General features: G+C 39.9%; 2 protein-coding genes across 3 annotated transcripts in view; both read left to right on the top strand.

Moving 5' to 3' along the window:
* The window catches only part of LOC131105714 (plectin-like), a 98,900-nt gene extending 85,940 nt beyond the window's left edge, over positions 1-12,960 (top strand). Inside the window, exons 43-78 of the mRNA XM_058054122.1 lie at positions 70-236; positions 317-476; positions 581-665; positions 736-980; positions 1,423-1,542; positions 1,612-1,719; positions 1,812-2,030; positions 2,113-2,316; positions 2,504-2,735; positions 2,841-3,067; positions 3,137-3,259; positions 3,332-3,433; positions 3,585-3,686; positions 3,798-3,962; positions 4,049-4,204; positions 4,293-4,490; positions 4,559-4,687; positions 4,779-4,949; positions 5,034-5,189; positions 5,280-5,486; positions 5,576-5,695; positions 5,758-5,927; positions 6,009-6,168; positions 6,421-6,615; positions 6,774-6,899; positions 7,436-7,579; positions 7,698-7,886; positions 7,990-8,104; positions 8,201-8,367; positions 9,214-9,376; positions 9,825-9,979; positions 10,064-10,138; positions 10,264-10,381; positions 10,464-10,609; positions 10,853-10,973; positions 11,622-12,960. Coding sequence (XP_057910105.1) covers positions 70-236; positions 317-476; positions 581-665; positions 736-980; positions 1,423-1,542; positions 1,612-1,719; positions 1,812-2,030; positions 2,113-2,316; positions 2,504-2,735; positions 2,841-3,067; positions 3,137-3,259; positions 3,332-3,433; positions 3,585-3,686; positions 3,798-3,962; positions 4,049-4,204; positions 4,293-4,490; positions 4,559-4,687; positions 4,779-4,949; positions 5,034-5,189; positions 5,280-5,486; positions 5,576-5,695; positions 5,758-5,927; positions 6,009-6,168; positions 6,421-6,615; positions 6,774-6,899; positions 7,436-7,579; positions 7,698-7,886; positions 7,990-8,104; positions 8,201-8,367; positions 9,214-9,376; positions 9,825-9,979; positions 10,064-10,138; positions 10,264-10,381; positions 10,464-10,609; positions 10,853-10,973; positions 11,622-11,650 — 5,469 coding nt within the window. The 3' untranslated portion in view covers positions 11,651-12,960. The remainder of the gene's footprint in view (positions 1-69; positions 237-316; positions 477-580; positions 666-735; positions 981-1,422; positions 1,543-1,611; positions 1,720-1,811; positions 2,031-2,112; positions 2,317-2,503; positions 2,736-2,840; positions 3,068-3,136; positions 3,260-3,331; positions 3,434-3,584; positions 3,687-3,797; positions 3,963-4,048; positions 4,205-4,292; positions 4,491-4,558; positions 4,688-4,778; positions 4,950-5,033; positions 5,190-5,279; positions 5,487-5,575; positions 5,696-5,757; positions 5,928-6,008; positions 6,169-6,420; positions 6,616-6,773; positions 6,900-7,435; positions 7,580-7,697; positions 7,887-7,989; positions 8,105-8,200; positions 8,368-9,213; positions 9,377-9,824; positions 9,980-10,063; positions 10,139-10,263; positions 10,382-10,463; positions 10,610-10,852; positions 10,974-11,621) is intronic.
* An 816-nt stretch (positions 12,961-13,776) lies between these two features.
* On the top strand, positions 13,777-18,332 carry zgc:91890 (solute carrier family 52, riboflavin transporter, member 3-B). 2 transcript variants are annotated; one of them, XM_058053367.1, is made up of 4 exons: positions 13,777-13,881; positions 15,853-16,933; positions 17,139-17,262; positions 17,707-18,332. In XM_058053367.1, the coding sequence occupies exons 2-4, from the start codon at positions 15,900-15,902 to the stop codon at positions 17,917-17,919; spliced, it is 1,371 nt and encodes a 456-aa protein (XP_057909350.1). In that variant the 5' UTR covers positions 13,777-13,881; positions 15,853-15,899; the 3' UTR covers positions 17,920-18,332. The 2 variants fall into 2 exon arrangements, with proteins under 2 accessions (XP_057909350.1, XP_057909349.1); XM_058053366.1 differs by lacking the exon at positions 13,777-13,881 and adding an exon at positions 14,638-14,780.
* Positions 18,333-19,241: the final 909 nt, after the last annotated feature.

The raw sequence follows: 19,241 nt of genomic DNA, 5'->3' as shown, positions 1-19,241 counted from the left end.
GATGGATGGATTGATGGATAGATCACAACTATTAAATACTGTATATTAACTATGCATTATGAATTTTAGCTCCTCCAACGCCTCCTGAAAGACAGATGGAAAAGTATGGATACTATGTTGTCCGAGGGTCCTCGGCTAGTGGAGGCCCACCCAGGGGAAGAGGGGGAGCAGGCAAAGGTCAAGCTCTCTGCTCTCAAACACAAGTGGGAGTCATTACAGCAAGTGGCGGAGCAAAGGTCAGAACCTTTTACAAGCAATGCCACAATTTGACTTGGAAACACTTATTTACCGATGATGGGGACTTTACTTTTGCTAGGAGGGTCAGTCTGGAGTGCATCCTACCCAGAGCCCAGCATTTCCAGGAAGGTGCAGACAATTTGCAGCTGTGGCTCATATCTGTGGAGCAGGTCCTTGCTGAACTACGTAATGCAGAAAGAGTGATGCTGCATCTCTCAGAGGTCACGGAGAGGGCAAAGGTTGGAATTTGATGCTACCACTTTTGCATTTATGGAGTACTTTTTCACTACATTTTTTTGATTGAAGAAATATGCATTATTTGACATGCCATAATTATTTTTAGGCTATCGCCGATGAGATTCAGGTTAAAACCGCTGAGCTCGGAAAGCTCCAGAACACAGGTCGTGATCTCATGGAGGTGATTTCAGGTAAAGTTCCTGTACTCCTGGTAAATTATTTTTTCTCACCTAATAATTGTTGATGTGGGTGTGATTTCAGAGGAGGAAGGTCGCCAGGTGCAGGAGAAGTTAGATGGCCTTCGTATCCGATGCTCTGTGCTAAATCTGAGCAGCCTGGATGTACTCCAAAGATTGGAACAAGCCCTGGAGGCCTCCAGTCGCTGTACATCCAGCCAGGAGGACCTCCACCTGTGGCTGGGCCGCATCGAGAGAGAGCTTCTGGGTTCCTCTGGGGCACAGACGCACGCAGGAGATGCAGTACTATGCACAGCGGAAAGACAGAGGGTACGATGATGTGTTAAAATGTTAGTTTCAATTAGCTTTTTTGATTCTGTCCACCTGACTCACTTAATATATTTAGCTAGCAAAAAAAAACTACATTTTGAAGGTTCACCTGGTTAGCTCATCAACGAAATTAATAGTTTAAAATGGCAGTGTGTGTTGCCAACACCTCCATAAAGAACATAGCTATTGGCTTTTTTATGTCGCTGTATGATGTCATTATGTAATAATTTTCACACATAGCCCAATGACCGCCTGTGGTTGAGTTAAAAAATTTGCACAATAGCAGTTATCCCTTCTATTCTGCTCTCGATTCCCTCTTTTCTTAATTTCTCAGGACTCACAGTATCATTGGAATTGAAAGATGTTTACACTTTTGTCTGCAAATAATGAAAATTGCATATTTTCATGAATATATTGTTATGATTACTACTGTTTCTCATAGCTAGAACAGGCTGTGGTGAAAGAGGTGACTTGGTTCAAGGACACAGCACAAAGACTTGAAAGGCTGAAAACTGTTCTTCTGGATCCACTACTCATATCGGATCAACTCAATGAGCAGAAGGTCTGAAGTACAAATTACAAACGCTATTTGTTATTAAGTTGAATCACTAAATAAAACTTTCCTGGTTAGATTTTGGCCGTGGAGATTCTCCAACACAGGTTCAACATTGAGAAGATGGTTAAAATTGCTGAAATCTTGCACACTTACAGCGATGAAGGAGAGGCAACCAATCTGCAGGTATTCTCTTTAATACGTTAATACTTTATATGTTACACTTGGCGTTACAAGGAAATTATTAAATTTTAATGGTATTTCTTCTCTTTATACAGACACCATTAGATGCCTTACAGGAGCAATGCTACACCACCTCTGCCACTAATTCCCATGTGGTTCTCCAGCTTGAGCATGCTCAGTCACTTCTTGTCCAATTCTCAGAGGGCCATGCTGAGGTTTCACCCTGGCTGGAGGAAACACAAGGTCTCATTGGGCAGCTCTCCCTCAACACGATTAGCTACGAAGCATTCCGTGAACAACAAGACCTTTTACAGGTAAAAGAACAAAAAAGAACAACTCAAACAACTTGGAACAAACTAATACTGTTATTAAACAATTTTTCACCCCCATGCTTAGGGTCTGAGGGAGTCGATAGCAGAGCATAGACCCTTGATCTCACGCCTGTGGTCCTTGGCGAAACGCCTGTCGGAGCTTAATCCAATTCAAGGAGAGGAATTTTGTCGTCTGGCAACCGAGGCTGAGGAGCGGCACCAAGCCATCAGAAATCGTGTCAGGGAGACTGCCAGTTTTCTGGAAGAGTCTTTACCCAGATTCACTCAGGTGAACTCCACCTCCAATGTGTCGCTACAGTTATTTGATAAGCTCAAACGATAGAGTATTAATATTTAAAAAATGGTGTTTCATTGGAGATTAATTAGTTGCCCATAGGTGTGAATGTGAGTGTGTTGCATCTATATATTTTTTGTACTCTTAATACAATTAATGCAACTTGTTCTTATTCCTGCAGCTGAATGAGAGAATGATACTTCTCAGAGAAAGGCTTGACCGCCTGCTCAGTCACATCCAAACTCCGACATCGCTTCAAGGCCTGACACCGAGGATTCAAGAGCAGCTGCATGACAACAAGCACACGCTGGCCGAACTTTCCAAGTTGGAGCTCAGCTTCAGCAGTGTCAAGTCGCAGGCCGACGACTTGCTTGCAAACACACAAGCAACTGGGGATACATCCATTGGCACAGGTATCTAAATTTACTTTGAATATAGCCTTGTTAGAGATAATGATGCCCTCATATGTGTCACATTTATTCACTATTATTAATATGTCTTTATTCTTGCAATACCAGCAATCCAGGAGCAAGTGTCCACCATTTCTCAGTTGTTGTCTGAGACACTCAGTGAGGTTCAGGAAAGGGAAAGATGGCTACTGAAACTGCTCGACCTTTCCATTAAGTTTTGGAATGGCATTGCCGACGTCACATCAGCTCTTAACGATGCTCAGCAGGCAGTTTTGGATCTCAACACAAGCCAGACGGACACTGAAACAATTCGCCAGAGCCTGGAGACCATGCAGGTTTGTAATTGTAATAAATACATAAAAGGTCCGTCAAGATACAACCTTGTTCTTTCATTCACCAAATAGACCCTCAGGGAGGATATTGACATTTTACAAGGGGACCTGGACACTCTTGGTGTTCATGGAATGGACCTGATGTCAGCATGCGGGGACACGGACAAACCAGATGTCACAAAGAGTCTGGATGAAGTAAGCAATACATTCGAGTTAGTTGTTGTTGATGTTACAATGACAATAATGTATTTACATTTTCTTCTGAAGCTTTATTGTGTGTGGAACAACTTGAGCAAACTGTGGAATGACTGTCACAAGAAGCTGGAGGAGTCATTGCAGATGGCTTTACGTTATCAAGACACTATGCAGGTTCGAATCTGAATACCAACTGTGTTTATGTGTGTTATGTGTTATGTCCAATGTACCTATCCTAACTGGACAGTGCTGGTGTTAATTTGTTTACACAATGATCTGTTTGATTGGTCCTTTACATTTCTAATAAAAAATATATATATTTTAGGGACTTTTTGAGTGGCTGAAATCCGCAGAACTGAGGTCCACTGAAGAGTTCATGGTTGGAACTGACCTTGAATCAGTGAAAGACCAGCTCCGTGATCTCAAGGTAACATTCTGATGTTCCTCGGTATAGTCTCTTAAAAATGTTCTTAAAATGTTTGCCATTTTAGCTGATGCCTACCACCAGCTTGTTAACTCATTTATGTATTTTCTCCAGGAATTTAAACGCGAGCTTTACCAGAAGAAGATTGAAATAGAAAGCCAAAACCATGGCTTTGTGTGTCGACTGTCTCCAGGCTCAGAACGGCCATGCTCAGTCTCACCGCTGTGCGACTTTCGACAGCGTTGGGACAGTTTGGAGTCAGAGACTGTCAACAGACAGGTGAGCGTATGATTGCAGGTATAATATCTCATATATATTTAATGTGCTCCAATATGGCCCCTTATATCAATTATTTCTGTTTGCAGCATCAACTGGAGTGTGCACTACTGGGTCTGGGTCAGTTTCAGAACGCATTGGATGAGCTGGATGCATGGCTTGCCCGTACTGCTGAACAACTGCAGGGCAAGCAGCCAATCAGCATTGACCTACAGGCCTGTGAAATAGAACTGGCCAAACATAAGGTGTATTTCCTAAACAATTAAGAATGTATCGACTGCTTCTTCTGCTATAATAAATTGTTTTCATGTATGAAATGTCTATTTTTTACAGGTCTTGCGTAATGATGTCATGTCCCATGTACGCACTGTGGAGTCCCTGAACCAGGCCGGTAAGGAGTTGCTGGAGGTTGGTCCTGGGGACTGTGCACATGGTTTGCAGTCTCGGCTAGAGAAACTCAATGAAACCTGGGAGTTTGTTCGCTGTGAGACTGAACGTTGTCAGCTGGAATTAGAAAACAGACTAAGTCAGGTAACAAAAAATGAATGTCTACGATTGTTACACATTGATATTTTTCTCATAACTGATGACTCTTGCAGGTGCAAGATATTACATTGGAGATTCAGGACCTCCTGCAGTGGCTGGACAGCACAGATATCAGATTGTCATCCTCCATAAGCATGTCGGGTATGCCAGACTCTGCTGCTGAGAGACTTAATGCTCATGTTGTAAGTCACACACACTCTTAATGTTTTTATTAAGCAACAGTTAAACCTGCTATTGTCTTAAATGTTTCTTCGCTCCGGTCACCCTCAACAGGAGTTGTGCAATGAGATGGAGTCAAAGCTTCACACGTACACAAATATGAAAAATGCCATCTACAGAATGCTGGAAGACAGTAACGTTGTGCGGGGATCAAATACAGAGCACAGCCTGTCAATTCTGGAACAAAGGTGGACTTCTGTATACAGCAAAGTTCAGGAGCGAAAGGTTTGTGAACTCATCAATTAATTTTCTGTTTTACATCTACAGACTTTTTTTTTTTTAAAGAAGTTGGTATTTATGTTCCTATAGGCAAAGCTTACAAAAGGTTTGAGTCTGGCCAAGGAATTCCACAGTAACGTCCAGGACCTTCTCACGAAGATGACTAAGTGTGAGGAGTCTATTGGGATCCTTCCAACTCCCAGCTTTGTTCTGGAGACTGTTTGTAATCAATTGCAGGATCACAGAGTATGTATTTTGTTGGAGAAGTATTCCAGGAGTATGTATTATGCCTGTTTGGTATAGAATTTGGTATATAATTTGTATTATTCTGTACAGACACTGGTGGATGAAGTAAATGGTTACGGAGAGAAGAAAACCACAGTGGAGAATGCCGGCAGTAGACTTGCATCGCTTAGCAGGAAAGAAGACTGTGATATGATCCATAACCTCATCATGACCATCCAGGATCGACACAAAAGACTACAACAGTGTATTTCCGAGAGAGGCAAGATGCTGGATGAGGTCAAAAAGAATGCCAAACAGGTAAAAAAGTTTTCCACCCTCAATCACTATTACCATTATTGTATAACTTGGGCCTTAACTGTGCGTTTTATTATATTTCAATATTTCAGTTTAACAAATCCTGGCATATCCTGGTGGAATGGATGACAGAGGTAGAAGAGACATTAGACACGCATAAAGAGATTGCACCATCACATGAGGAGATTAAACAACAACTAACTGAGCAGAAGGTACACTCGGCTTCAGCGCGTCATATTTGTTGGTGTTCCATTATTACAAGATGTGTCTTTAGGAGTTCCAGAAACTGCTGAGATCCAAGAGGCCCATGTATGACGCCACGCTGAAGAGTGGCCGCAACCTTCACGACAGAGCTCAAAGCAGCCATGACAGACAACACTTGAAAAACCTTCTGGCTGAACTCAAAGACACATGGGACACAGTCAGTGCAAAGTCTATGGAGAGGTATCTCGTCATGTTGGAAGGATCGCATTCCGTCCTACCAACTTTAAATGTTTTATATTTATGTTTTTTTTCCCCTCACAGACAACATAAACTGGAGGAAGCTTTGCTGTTCTCAGGGCGATTCACTGATGCTCTTCAGGCGCTGAATGACTGGCTGTATAGAGCTGAGCCTCACCTTGCCGAGGATGTTCCTGTCAGTGGAGACAAAGACATGGTCAACAATCTGATCGACACACACAAGGTGCAGCTTATGACTTGGAATTGCACATTGTACCCACAACATTATTAATATCCAAATGTGTTTTTCCAAATGTATCAAAAGAGTTTAACTATATGCAGAATGTTAGAAGCCACACTTTCATGAATCAGATGTAACTTAACGAACATCATTTATTTCCAGAGATTGTACAAAATTATTTTAAAAAATTACATGTATTACACAATTGCAGTGTCACAATTTTCCAAATTCCCATCACTGTTGCTTACTCTTCAGGCATTCCAAAAGGAACTGGGGAAGCGGGCCGGATGCATCAAGACCCTAAAGCGCTCAGTCAGGGATCTGACCAGGAGCAGTACAGCTGATGCACACTGGCTGCAGGAGCAGATGGATGAACTGGAAGCCCGTTGGGAGGTGGTGTGCATGCTGTCTGTCAGCAAGCAAGACAGACTGGAGGTTGCACTTCAGCAGGTAGTTACAAATAGTGTTGATTTTGTTTTTTTTTGTAACACACAATTCTAGATTGTGCATAATTGTGCATAATATAAGAGCAAGAATTCTTAGCAATTATCTGTTGAGTACACAACAGTTGAATGTATAACTAACATCTCTCCTTTTGCTCTCCTGAGGCTGAGAAATTTGATGGCCTTGTCCACTCTTTCATGGAGCGCCTTACTGAAGCAGAGAGGATATTAAAATATGGGGTCATACCAGAAGAGGAAGAGAGTCTGCTTGCCTTCCGCAAACAACATGAGGTAATATTTCCCAGTTATTATGTTCGGTAATGCCTTGACCGTGACAAGTGAAATTCAGAGCATAAAAAACCTCTACGATCTTCTAACTAACATTTTTATTATTATTATAGTCTTCTAGACATGAAATAACATCCCTTTATATTGTCTAGTAGTGTGGTACACACTCTTGATATGGCACCTATGGAGTACAATATTGATACCTGGTAGGTTTAAATAGATGTATAGATCTTTGTGCTCATTTTTGAATGTAAAATGGATGAGAGGGAATACAAATTCCCATTGTTGTTTTCTTTCTCTGGAAAAGAAATTGCACTGGCAATTTCATGCAAAGCATATCTGGGAAGGTCAAAAGAGAGATAGGTTCATAGCCGCAAAAGGGGGTTGATTACTATCATTAACAAGGGCAGTCATTAACTGGTGTATGACTCTACTCACACAATTTGGGGCCATAAGGCTGCGCTGTTGTTTAACCACAAACAAACAATAATCAGTGATAAAATGAAATACTGACCAAAGGTTTTGTTTGCTTTCCACAGGAGTCAGTGGTTACTTTACAGGCTCATGCTATGGAGTTGGAAAACATCCAGTGTCTAGGCGAAGAGATCCTCTCATCCTGTCACCCAGACTCTGTAATCACCCTCAAGTCTTGGATGGGTGTCACCAAAACCCGCTATGACGAGGTTAGGGGGAACATTACATTTATTTTATGAAGCATAATATATCAGACAATGTTTTTGTTCCGTAAATAAATAGTATCATATATTTGTGATAAGAATGTCATTTTGTTTTGTGAGATAGGTTCTGACATGGGCCCAGCAACAGGACTTAAGGATCCAGACCAGTTTAGCATCGCTAGAGGCAGAGAGAGTGGAAGTCCAGAGGCTGTTGGAGTGGATATCTTCAGCACAAGAAGCTCTCAACATCAGAGATGAAGAGCCTTTGCCTGAAAACACGGAACAGAATCAAGAACTCATTGAGCAGCATGCTGTATGTTTTTTTTTTTGTCACTCATGTATATCGCAAATATTAAGGCACAATTACAGTGTAGCCTTTAACCACACAAAGTAAGACGGTGTTTTTCTTTGTGCAGGTATTCATGGAGCAGTTAAATATAAAGTTCCCAGAGGTGGAAAATGCAACAAAGTCCTGCAAACATAAGAATGTTTCTAAACAGCAAGTGTCCCCCATCAAACGGCCACTCACAAGTAAGAGCGACACTTTTAATTTAAAATAGCAATGTAAACAGATTATGTGTTATGTGTCATAGTTTAACTGAGTAATGTCGCTTTTTCTCCACGCAGAGAGGAGGAGCACAATGAAACTGCAGCCTTTGGCACCACTCCCATTGGGGCACCTTGACCCCCAGACACCACAACTCAGTCAACTGGTCAGTCAGTGGCAGAAACTTTGGCTCCTGTCGCTGGCGAGACAAAAACATTTGGAACAACACCAGCAAACACTGAAAGAGGTGATTGTGGTTTTTTTAAGTTTCAATACATAGACTTAGACTTAGACAGAATTACTTGGTTACAGTCGCTCAACTGCAGAAGAAAATAAGACACACTCTTAAATAAAATACAATGCAATATGAATAAAATATAGTAAAATAAGAAACAGATGAATAAAAGGAACACAAATAATATAGAAAAATATTTGTATAATTGTATTACATTTACATTGTACCATAGTAACTGTCAATATAGTGATTTGTATAGCACATTATGACTGGTATACATATCATTTAATATAATTTATAATACATATAATTTAAGAGTGTGTCATTTTTTTCTTCTGCAGTTGAGCACATCATGACTGGTATACATATCACTATATTGACAGTTATTATGGTACCGATTATGTCATTGTATGGTCATATCACCTTGTACTTCGGTACCTGACAAAAATAATAAAATAAAATAAAATACTTGTATATATGAGTAAATATTCACTTTATACAAGGGAGGGCACACAGTACAGCGCAATAATGTGGTGGATTATCTTTTACAAACAGGCGAGGTATTGTAAAGCTGGATGGCGTGTGGAATGTATGAAGTCATGAAGTGTTTACTGTGTGAATGGAACTGCAGGAGTCTGTTAGAGAATGAGAGAGCAGTGGAGAGCAGTTTGTCCAGTGACCTTCTGTGTCTCACTGTAACAAACACCCCCAACTGAGTGCCAACAGCTTGTTCGGCTTTCTGGATCAGTTTGTCCATCCAATTTATTCCAGTCCAATCTGCAGTTCATGTGGACTCCCAAGTACTTGTATTGTTTATGTACACAAACAGTGATATTACGATTTTTTTTTTGTGAACAGATGGAAGAATTTGCCAACTTTGACTTTAACATTTGGCGAAAACGCTACATGCAGTGGATCAGCCATCTGAAGTCTCGGATCTTAGATGTGTTCCGCAACATCGACAAAGATCAAGATGGACGTATCAGTCAGAAGGAGTTCATCGACTACGTACTTGCTTCTAGTAAGATCCCCTGCCTTTTTATTCTTTTGTGTAATGTTGGTTGAACTTAACCAGCGTATAATTGCATCCATGCTTATTTTTTTAATATATTTTTTTAATTGAGAATATTTTAGAATTACACACATGGCCAGTAAATTTGCTGAGGGTCACCTTCCAAATGAAAATGGTGTCTATTGATAACAAACTGCATTAATCAGGTACATATAATTCAATCTGCGTTAAAGCCATTGTTGCAAGGAATATTTGCAAATGACCCCCTCATATTAAATTGTAAGCTCATTATAAGCTCATATATACGTATATATATTATTGTCAGAAAAACAGTTGTGTTATAACAAACCAATGCTCCATACAAGTACTATATTTTCTAACATGTGCATCCAAGGGAGAATAGAATAATGGAGTAATGTGTTTACTTGGTTAACATATGAAAACATCTCTATTACAGAATTCCCTACCAACTCTTTAGAGATGAATGCAGTGGCAAACATCTTTGACATGAATAGTGACGGCTTCATTGATTACTATGAGTTTGTGAGTGCACTGCACCCAAGCAGAGATCCCTACAGGAAAACTCTGGATGCAGATCAAATCAATGAAGAGGTATAAACAAAGTGTGTTTAAGGATAAATGACCTGTTTACAAGATGCTTTTGTAAGACCTTTCCCATGGTATTTCACTTTGTAGGTGAGCCGTCAGGTATCGCAGTGTAACTGTCCCAAGAGGTTCCAAGTGGAGCAGATCAGTGCCAATAGATACAGGGTGAGTCGTCCTGTTGTTTTTGTAATTGCTGCTCAGGGTATCACTGTCACCTTCTCTGCAGGTGATGTTTGATTATTCCACGGTGAGTGTGTGCGTGTGACCATAGTAAGTTTTTGTTTCGGCAGTTTGGAGATTCCCAGCAGCTGCGGATGGTTCGGATCCTGCGGAGCACGCTGATGGTCAGAGTGGGAGGAGGTTGGACTGCTCTGGATGAGTTCTTGGTGAAGAATGATCCCTGCAGAGGTCAGCATACTGCATGTCCTAGTTTCGTGTTGTTTTATGTTTTATAATATTGCCATCCTTTCTAATGCTGTTTATCCAACAGTAAAAGGTCGGACCAATCTGAAGATCAAGGAGAAGTATTTGTCTCCAACAGGAAGCACCTCTAAAGGTTTGACTGTCAGCAGGTCTAATTCAAGCCTCAGTCTGTACAGCAGTGCTTCTGCCCCCACCAGCCCCATGACACGCAAGGTAAGCCATCACTTACTTGCACTAACAGAAGAGTTAAAGGGTCATCGTTAAGTTTGTCAGACATTGCTTCATAGAGGTTCGCTTTTTTGAATGTTGGATAATGAAACTGGAATGTGTCTGTGAAATGGATATATGGATGGAAACTCAAGTTTCCCAATGACACTGAACAGAATAAGCAGTAGAACTTGTATGGATTCATAATTTGCCATTTAGACACCTGACTTTAACTGTGTGACTCTTTAGGCTTTACTTCGCCGAAGCTTCTCAGGCGACCGCTGCATTCGTCCAAGGAGTTCCATCGCTGCTTTGGGATCTGAACTCCAGTTTGTCTCAACAGAGGGAGACAACTCTCTATCACCATCAGGTCAGGCAAAATGTCAATGTTTTGTTATGTAATGCAGGTTGTAGGTCACCCACGTCACAAAACAAACCATCAGTAATATAGAAAAACATGATATAACATTGTGTGGCAATACAGAGAATTGTAGTTTTCATTCTGAAAAAAATTCAAAACTCTTATAAATGCTTAGAAAAGATGAATGAAAGACATACAGCAAATTTAAGGTAACATTAACCTGCACTGACGATGTGATTGTTGACATGATTGTTCCCAAAGACACAGTGTGCCAGCGAGATCAACACTGACACCACCTTGCTGTTTTGCCATGAGTTATTTCTTTGATTCTAGAGTGTTTTTCCACCTCCATAACCCAAAATGGAGCCATAGAAAATTGCAAATGCCAGCATTTGATAAAGACTGTGCAGAACACATGAATTCAAGAAATTACAAAACACAAAGAGGGTGGTCCTTTTTGATCTTGATACCACAGCATGTCTTTGGGAACAGTCACAGTCAAAGTTACCCTAAATATTAATTTATCCCTTTTGTTCATCATTTATATGCATGTAGAATTGTTTTATGCATGTATAGCTACAATGTAAAACTCTGTACTTCTGATAGTCATGACTGGATAGCATGAAGTACTGAGCTCATTTTGTTTTCATTCACCAGAGGAAGCTGAGAGGCTGCTCCCCACATGATTGCCTTTGCCTCGGAGGTCTATGTGTTTTCTAAACCCAAACAACCCCACGGCCCTGAGACTCAGTGATAAGTCGAAGTACAGTGACTGAGAGGCCAAAAAAGCAAAAACAAAAGCATACCCAGAAGAGAAAGTGCTATGGAGGTCAAGATGCAGAAATATTTGCACTTTTGGGATGCCTGTGTGAAAATAAAGACATTGACACGGTCCCTCCAGGTGTGAATCAATATATTTTATACTTCCTGTTCCAATTATCACAGTAGAATTGCATTGCATAGAGAATAGTTGTGTATGCATGGAATCTTAATGCATGGTAGCCCGAGCCTTGCAATATTATAATGTGCCAACTTCTAATTGGCTGTTTTACTTTAAAGCAGACATCGATGCTTAGTCATGGATGTTAATATTTGTACATATTTGTGTTTCAAAAACACAATTACCCAAACAAATTAGCATGCAAGGCTACAGTGTGTTGGTCATGAACTGTGTGATGTTATTTAGTGTTTGCCATAAAGATGATGTGTTTGGCAGGGCCACACTGTTGTGTCTATTTTTATTTTTTTACAGTCTTGCAATGTTAGGATGTTTTAAACAGTGAAATTGTGTACTGAACAATGCATTGATGGTTGACTGGCCGTTGTTGATTTATAGAGATTATTTTCTCAGGATTGTTTTTGCCTTTGGATGTACTGTATTTTTTATATGCTATGAAAATATGCTGTACATGTGCTTTTTCATTTTTACTCCAGTCGTGTTTTCATTTTTTTGTCTATTTCAAAAGCACTTTCTGTGTCAGACTATATTGGATTATCAAACAGGAAATTTGGCGGTTGTCAAGTACATGTTAAAATGCCAAACAATATTTTTGTGTCAATTTTACAGATTTATACTGGGACATTGCAAAAGTTACAAATGGGCATTCATCTGTTTTTTTTGCCTATTCAGTATCTTCTACCAAAAGTGTCTGTCTTGATGTTTTTACTTGCTATTCTTCCTTTAACGTGTCTTCACAGACACCCCCATACGTTAGACATGTGAGCCATCACCCTGTTTTACCCTGAGGCAACAGAAATTGCCATGTTCATCAGTCAAATGCTTGACTTTTTAAGGCAGCTAAAATGCAAAATATTTGGTAGGTTTTTCTACATTAGACATTATGATCACGATGACACAATTTGCAAACACTCTTTCAAAAATGTTCATTATATGGTGAAATATACCCCAACATTTTAACTCTTACTATGCACCCCAAACTTTCTGTACTGTCACTAATCATTTTGTGCCTACCTGTACATATGTATACATGTTTTGCTATAAAATAAACGCATTTGTTGTGATTATTTGTTTGATTCGGTCAAACCACCTGCTCAGTACTTTAATGATTTCATAAGTAATTTCTATAGTTTGGCTGATTTAATATGCAAAATCTGTATTTTGTGTCACATTTTTGTCAGCAAATACTATAATACAAATATGACAAATAGAGGTGATTTAGGCCATACACACATTGTCCTCCGTTGATATTATTGAATGATTATGGCAGAAATTTCATCTGTGAATCCTCGGCTCATAGTTTGGCCTCCTGCTGTCAAACAACAAGGCTCACTTACAGCTAACATGCCGTACTGAAAACACAGTCATACTGCTTTAAACTCAGAGGGCAGAACTTTTCTCAAAGAAAGCAGTGCATTGTTCTCCGCCAGAAGTAATGACTCGTCACAGCATCACTCTGTGCTATGGCTGAAGTCTATCAAAACAACACCACCCTGTGACCCGATTGGCTCATATACAAGGAGACATTCAATCGGAATAGTCTGGTAGAACAGTACTTAAACCCCTCTAGGGGAAGTGATTACAATTGTACATGTATACATATACAGTACAGTTTGGGTTAGAAATGTACATGCACTCATCATTTCAGTGGGAAGATTATTCAGTGTACTTAAATGATTGAGTGCACAATTTTGAGGTTTTTGCTCATTTACACAGGGTCCTCCCACTCATGATTCCTAGGGGTTTTGGCTCCCAGACTGGACCCCTGGCTCAGCCCCTATAGTCACATGACAACATCCCAGCAATCGAGGCGTGTAAAACACTGGAGTCAAAGTGGATATTGCATACTCCATTGGAACATCAAAAGGCCACCGTCCTGCAGAATAGTGTCTTTATCTCAGAATACTTTCCTCTACAGGGGTGGAAAGACGGATTTTGTATTTTCATTCCCACAAGCAGGTAGGTGGTATTTGATGCCATTTGCAAGACATATACAGCAACATGCACTTTAGACACTTTGTATACTATGGGATGTAGACAATACAAGATACATGTGGCTGCTTGTCAACATACTGAATACATTTACAGTAGGCATAATTTAAAAAAATACCCAATAAGGAGGTTTTTTAAGTGCTGTACTGTAGTGTTTGTGGCTTTATCTTTGTGAAAAATTGACTAATGCATGTGAAAACTTGAATTCAATTTTGATAATTGATTGTTTAATAAATATAACTGTAATGTAAGCTAAACTACTAATTAAAATATATGATAATTGTGCTATCAACTGGACTTTTGGAGACAACTAATTATTTTTGTATTTTATAAAAAAATGTATCATATGATTAGTATAAATACATTTTAATATCATATATTTATATTAATATTGTATAAATACAACCATTGAAAAACTTTTTTAAAACTATAAATTATTATTTTTTAACATATCTCGGAGCGTTTTCAGGATACTACCATTCAATTCGAATATAATCAACCTTGAGCTTGATGTATGAAATAAACAAGTTCAAAATGATCATAAAAGCATTTTGATACATGAACTAAGCAAGGAAACGTCCCCATTCATTCCCCTTCCACCGCATGTTCGACCCGTGTATGCACGCCGAGTGAAACCTCCCTCATCACTGTCATGGCCGTGGAGAGAACATGTGCGCATGTGCAACTCCGCCCCGTTTGTCAAACGCAGCAGAAACACGGAAGTAGAATGTAAACCGGTGTGTGGAGGAGAAAAGGGGGAGGGATTGCACTCACATTATGTGACTGACAAACTAACAAACTCTTAATAGTGTAGAAGATTTTTGAAGAGGAAAGACCAAAACAGAGTCCTGTGTGCCCGGAGCACGGTAAGATAATTTCTTGGCGTGGTATTATTCGGTTCATATTATTGGTTTGTTACTACAATTGAATGCCTAACACTACTGTAGCCAATATTGTGAAATGCATAGAAGAAATGATCTGACTGACCTATTATTCAATGAGGTTATTACAACGAGTTATTTTTGTTTAACATTTGTATTATTTTCAATATAATGAGAATCGATGTGTAGTTTCATGTAAAACCTTACAGTTACATCGGTTGTACGCAACATCCGCATGGTGCCTTTTTTTGGGGAGCAGTGTGTTAGTGTGTGAAAGTTCATGGCATCCTGGAGGAGAGGCTGGGAAGGTCAAGTACAACTCAATTCAGCTCTGTCTTATGTTTTATTTAGGTTATTATGATTTACTTATATTCTCAGGTATATAGTAGAGAAAAACAAAACACATGGATCAATCATACAATCATACATGTTGTGGTAGTAGTTTTTAGTGGCATAGAACTACATATACATATACCCAGTATATCTATACATATAAATACCCAGTATATAATGTGTTGAATTAATATACAGTCGCCCCTTTTTAAATCAATTTAGAAAAAGTTATACATAATTCAAATTTTAGTCCAATCATGCTGCACTCACGGTAGTCCGTCTGCAGCCGGGTTAGCGCCATTAGCGCTTCCATCTTGCATCCCCCATGACAACAGACAGTAAGCATGGTTGATATCGTCTTTATACAGCAACCTTTTTACTGTCTTTTTCGCTCTCCTCGTCCAATTTCTCAACGGGGATCGTGTCCTAGCGAAGGGGTGGTCAAAGCTAACAGTGTAAACAATAGGCTGTAAACAACAAGTGTTAACAATGGAGCACGCAGCATGCTACAAACGTAGCAAGATAAACATCCATAAAGCACACTTGCACAAGGGATCGACAAGGCACCAAAAAACCCCAATAATACATAAATACACTAAATATATACTATTATATATTATAAGCTACTGGCTTGTATTTATAAACCAAAAACAAGTGCTGGGATAATAAATTCTGAGATTGCAGTCAATGACTCAACTGATCAAACCTTCTTCATGTGTTTCAGAGTGTATAGATCTCCGATTCCTGATTTCCTGGTCCTAAACTTCCATAATGTCACTCCTGACTCACGTGCTGGCATGCTTGTTTGGCATGGGCTCCTGGGTGGCCATCAACGGAATGTGGGTGGAGCTCCCACTTATTGTACCAGAGATCCCAGAGGGTTGGTACCTACCATCCTACCTCACAGTCCTCATCCAGATGGCCAATATAGGACCCCTGTTCATCACCCTTATGCACCGCTTTCGTCCAGGTATGCTGGATGAACGGCCCATTGTCTACTGCATTGTGTCGTTGGGTATCATTGCAACATTCCTTTTGGCTTTTTTTTGGAAGCATACAGTGACAATAGGGGGCGCCCTGCACAGTGTGTCCCTTTTGATATTATGCTTCCTGTTGTCGGTCGTGGACTGTACCTCCTCTGTCACCTTCTTGCCTTTCATGATGCGCCTAGGCCCCCAGTACCTCACCACATACTTTGCAGGGGAAGGCCTCAGTGGTCTGGTCCCTGCACTGGTGGCTCTAATTCAGGGCGTTGGTGTCGTCCATTGTCAGAATGCCACTTTGACAGACTCATTTAACCAAACACTTGAGAATTCATCTGTTGGTAGTGGAAAGCTGGAAGCCATCTACCAACCAGCAACATTTTCTGCTCAGGTGTTTTTCCTGTTTCTAAGCATTATGATGGTTGTTTGCCTGATTGCCTTCACCCTACTCAATCATCACCCTGCTGTGGCTCGAGAGAAGAAGAACGACATGTATTTCAATGAAGAATTGACGCCTGGGAAGAGAGAGCAAGGGTTCTCTCTGCATGCTCAAACACCAGAGCAAAAGCCAATGATAAATCCCTTCGAGTCTTCAAGGAGAGAACCTCGCAGCTCCTTTGGCAGGGGCACCTACAGCAACTTTGAGTTGTTTTTCATCTTTGTGGTACTGGCCTGGGTGAATGCTCTGACCAATGCGGTGCTGCCATCAGTGCAGTCCTACTCCTGCCTGCCTTATGGGAACCGGGCCTATCATCTGGCTGCCACAATGGCCGCTGTCTCCAACCCAGTGGCCTGTTTCATTGCCATGTTCATGCCTATCAGGTGAGCTTCTACAAGTATTCACGTCTAAACAAAAATCAGCTAAAAGTCAAATATTTCTGTGACTACACATTGCTAAACCTCAAACATAGTAACCTGTTTATAGAAATTCAAATAAAAACAATTCAATGTGATGGTTATTTTGAATAGACCCTTTGTGTTGTATAATTATGCATATTGTTCAACCTAACAATGGATCTATTTCTAGGTCGCTCACCTTCATGTGTCTTCTGACTGTGTTTGGGACTGGATTTGGAGCCTACATCATGGCCATGGCTGCCCTAAGTCCTTGTCCTTTGCTGGTTCACAGCGCATCTGGAACTGTTGTTATAGTAAGACTTTTGAGACACACTCTTTAACATTCAACACCCATAACATTCCAAAGTTTCTTAAGGAGGTCCAAAGTGGAGCCTCAATCTAAAAAAAACTGAGATCCAATCCATCAATGGCCTGGCAGCACCTATAAATTATGTATGTCTACAAAAGTAATGAACAGAATCAAGTGTCACCTTTGTCACCAATCCTGGAGGACACCTCTCGCCCAAAGTCAGCTGGGATAGGCTCCAGCCTACCCCCGTGACCTTAATGAGGATAAGCAGCATAGAAAATGAATTTTACTTTTTATACTTTCATTTCTTCCTTTTGCAAATTTTAATCATGATTGTATTCAGTTGCTCATTTTTTCAGTCTGTCTATTTTTTTTGTACATTTTATCTTGTGCTCATTCCAAAAAAATCCTCAAATATTGTAAATTTTTTGCACGTTGTGTCCTGCAGGTGCTGGCTTGGATCCTCTTTGTTCTCTGTCTGTCCTATGTGAAGGTCATCATTGGGGTTATTCTCCGGGATGAGGGCCATAGCGCCCTCGTGTGGTGTGGAGCGGTAGTCCAACTGGGTTCCATGGTTGGTGCCCTGTCCATGTTCCCACTGGTTAGCGTCTATGGACTTTTTAAGTCAGGTGATGCTTGCAACACAGTGTGTTCCATGTAAAGAAGAAATATGTTAAAAATACTGCTGTACAAAGAAATACAAGTTGCACTGAGTTTACTATACCATACCATCACCATACCATCACCATATTAGTAAGCGTGAACTCATTCAAGTCTTTAGCCTCACATATTTGGAAGAGGGATGAGTCACCTGAAGTTCTTGCATTACCTTAATGCTTCAGAAGACTTATTAATCAGGTTAATAAACACATTACCCATAAACCATACATTACTTTTCAGCTATTATATTGAATGGTTAACATAAAGTGAAAGTATACAAATATTATTTTGGGAGTGTGTATTATTATGATGTACATTTTTGCCTCTTTTGTGTTAGTAGTTTGAAGTACTTTTTTGCTGAATATGATTTGCTTTGTAAATGTTACATTAGTGGAGATAGTGTTAAAATAAATATAAAACCAAAATAATTATAAAGCTCTTCTTTTCTTTTTTGATATACTTAAAGGGGATCTATAATGCTCATTTGTATTGAGTTGTGGACTCTTATAGAGCAGTTACACATGATAACCCGCACAACAAGCTTTCTAGATCTAGATGTACTTCCTGCTTCCAACCCAAATGGTCTGTCGGTACACCCTCTTTGCTGTGACATGTACTTCCAAATATGTTGAACTGTGTTAACTGAGTGCTAGCGATCTGCAGCCCATATAGGAAGCACGTTAGTGTTAGGAAAAAGTCTGTAAAACCGAGTCTGCAGAGCCATCCAAAACTTCAGTGCTCACTTCCAAATTCCAAATCATTATCTGACTTCGTTTAACACAGGAATACAACATTGTAACAAGATTTATAGGTCAGTAAAGTGGAAAAAGCATAATGGCATAACAGTTTATACCAATCTCCTTAGATATTTCTGATTCTTGATGCATGCCAATAATAATGCCAAACTAAACACTGTAAACAGTATTGATGAAGATATACTTCATTTATACTTTGGGTTTCATTAAAAACTGCATTCATGTTAATTTAGATTAGTAGTTTTTAATACTCGAGTTTGTGGATTTCAGTTCGGACCCTTAACTCGCACTTGTTTTATATGAACGCTAGATGTCGCTCTTTGACTAAAATGAGCAAAGAATTGAAGTGCTTGTCCTTAACCATCATGCCACAAATAGTCAGTCGCCATATTCTTTACATCAGCTTTAACCACTAAATCTAAACATTCCTGTGATACAGACTTTTTTTTTTTTTTTTACAAATTCCCCAAATGTATATAACAACTTTGGGGGTAGCCTGGTGATGCATTTCTGTAGCGAGGGTCTGCCCATATGACTGTATCTGCATCATATCCTCTTCATACTAAAT

The sequence above is a fragment of the Doryrhamphus excisus genome, chromosome 17 (assembly GCF_030265055.1).
Source record: "Doryrhamphus excisus isolate RoL2022-K1 chromosome 17, RoL_Dexc_1.0, whole genome shotgun sequence".
NCBI lineage: Eukaryota > Metazoa > Chordata > Actinopteri > Syngnathiformes > Syngnathidae > Doryrhamphus > Doryrhamphus excisus.
This window is presented reverse-complemented; position numbering and strand designations above follow the sequence as displayed.

What these genes read in the sequence shown, in the direction of transcription:
- zgc:91890 (XM_058053367.1), top strand. Translation starts at nt 15,900, where the DNA reads ATGTCACTCCTGACTCACGTGCTGGCATGCTTGTTTGGCATGGGCTCC. An exon ending in GCCATGTTCATGCCTATCAG is followed by an intron (nt 16,934 to 17,138) that starts GTGAGCTTCTAC and finishes ATCTATTTCTAG; the next exon opens with GTCGCTCACCTTCATGTGTC. An exon ending in CATCTGGAACTGTTGTTATA is followed by an intron (nt 17,263 to 17,706) that starts GTAAGACTTTTG and finishes TGTGTCCTGCAG; the next exon opens with GTGCTGGCTTGGATCCTCTT.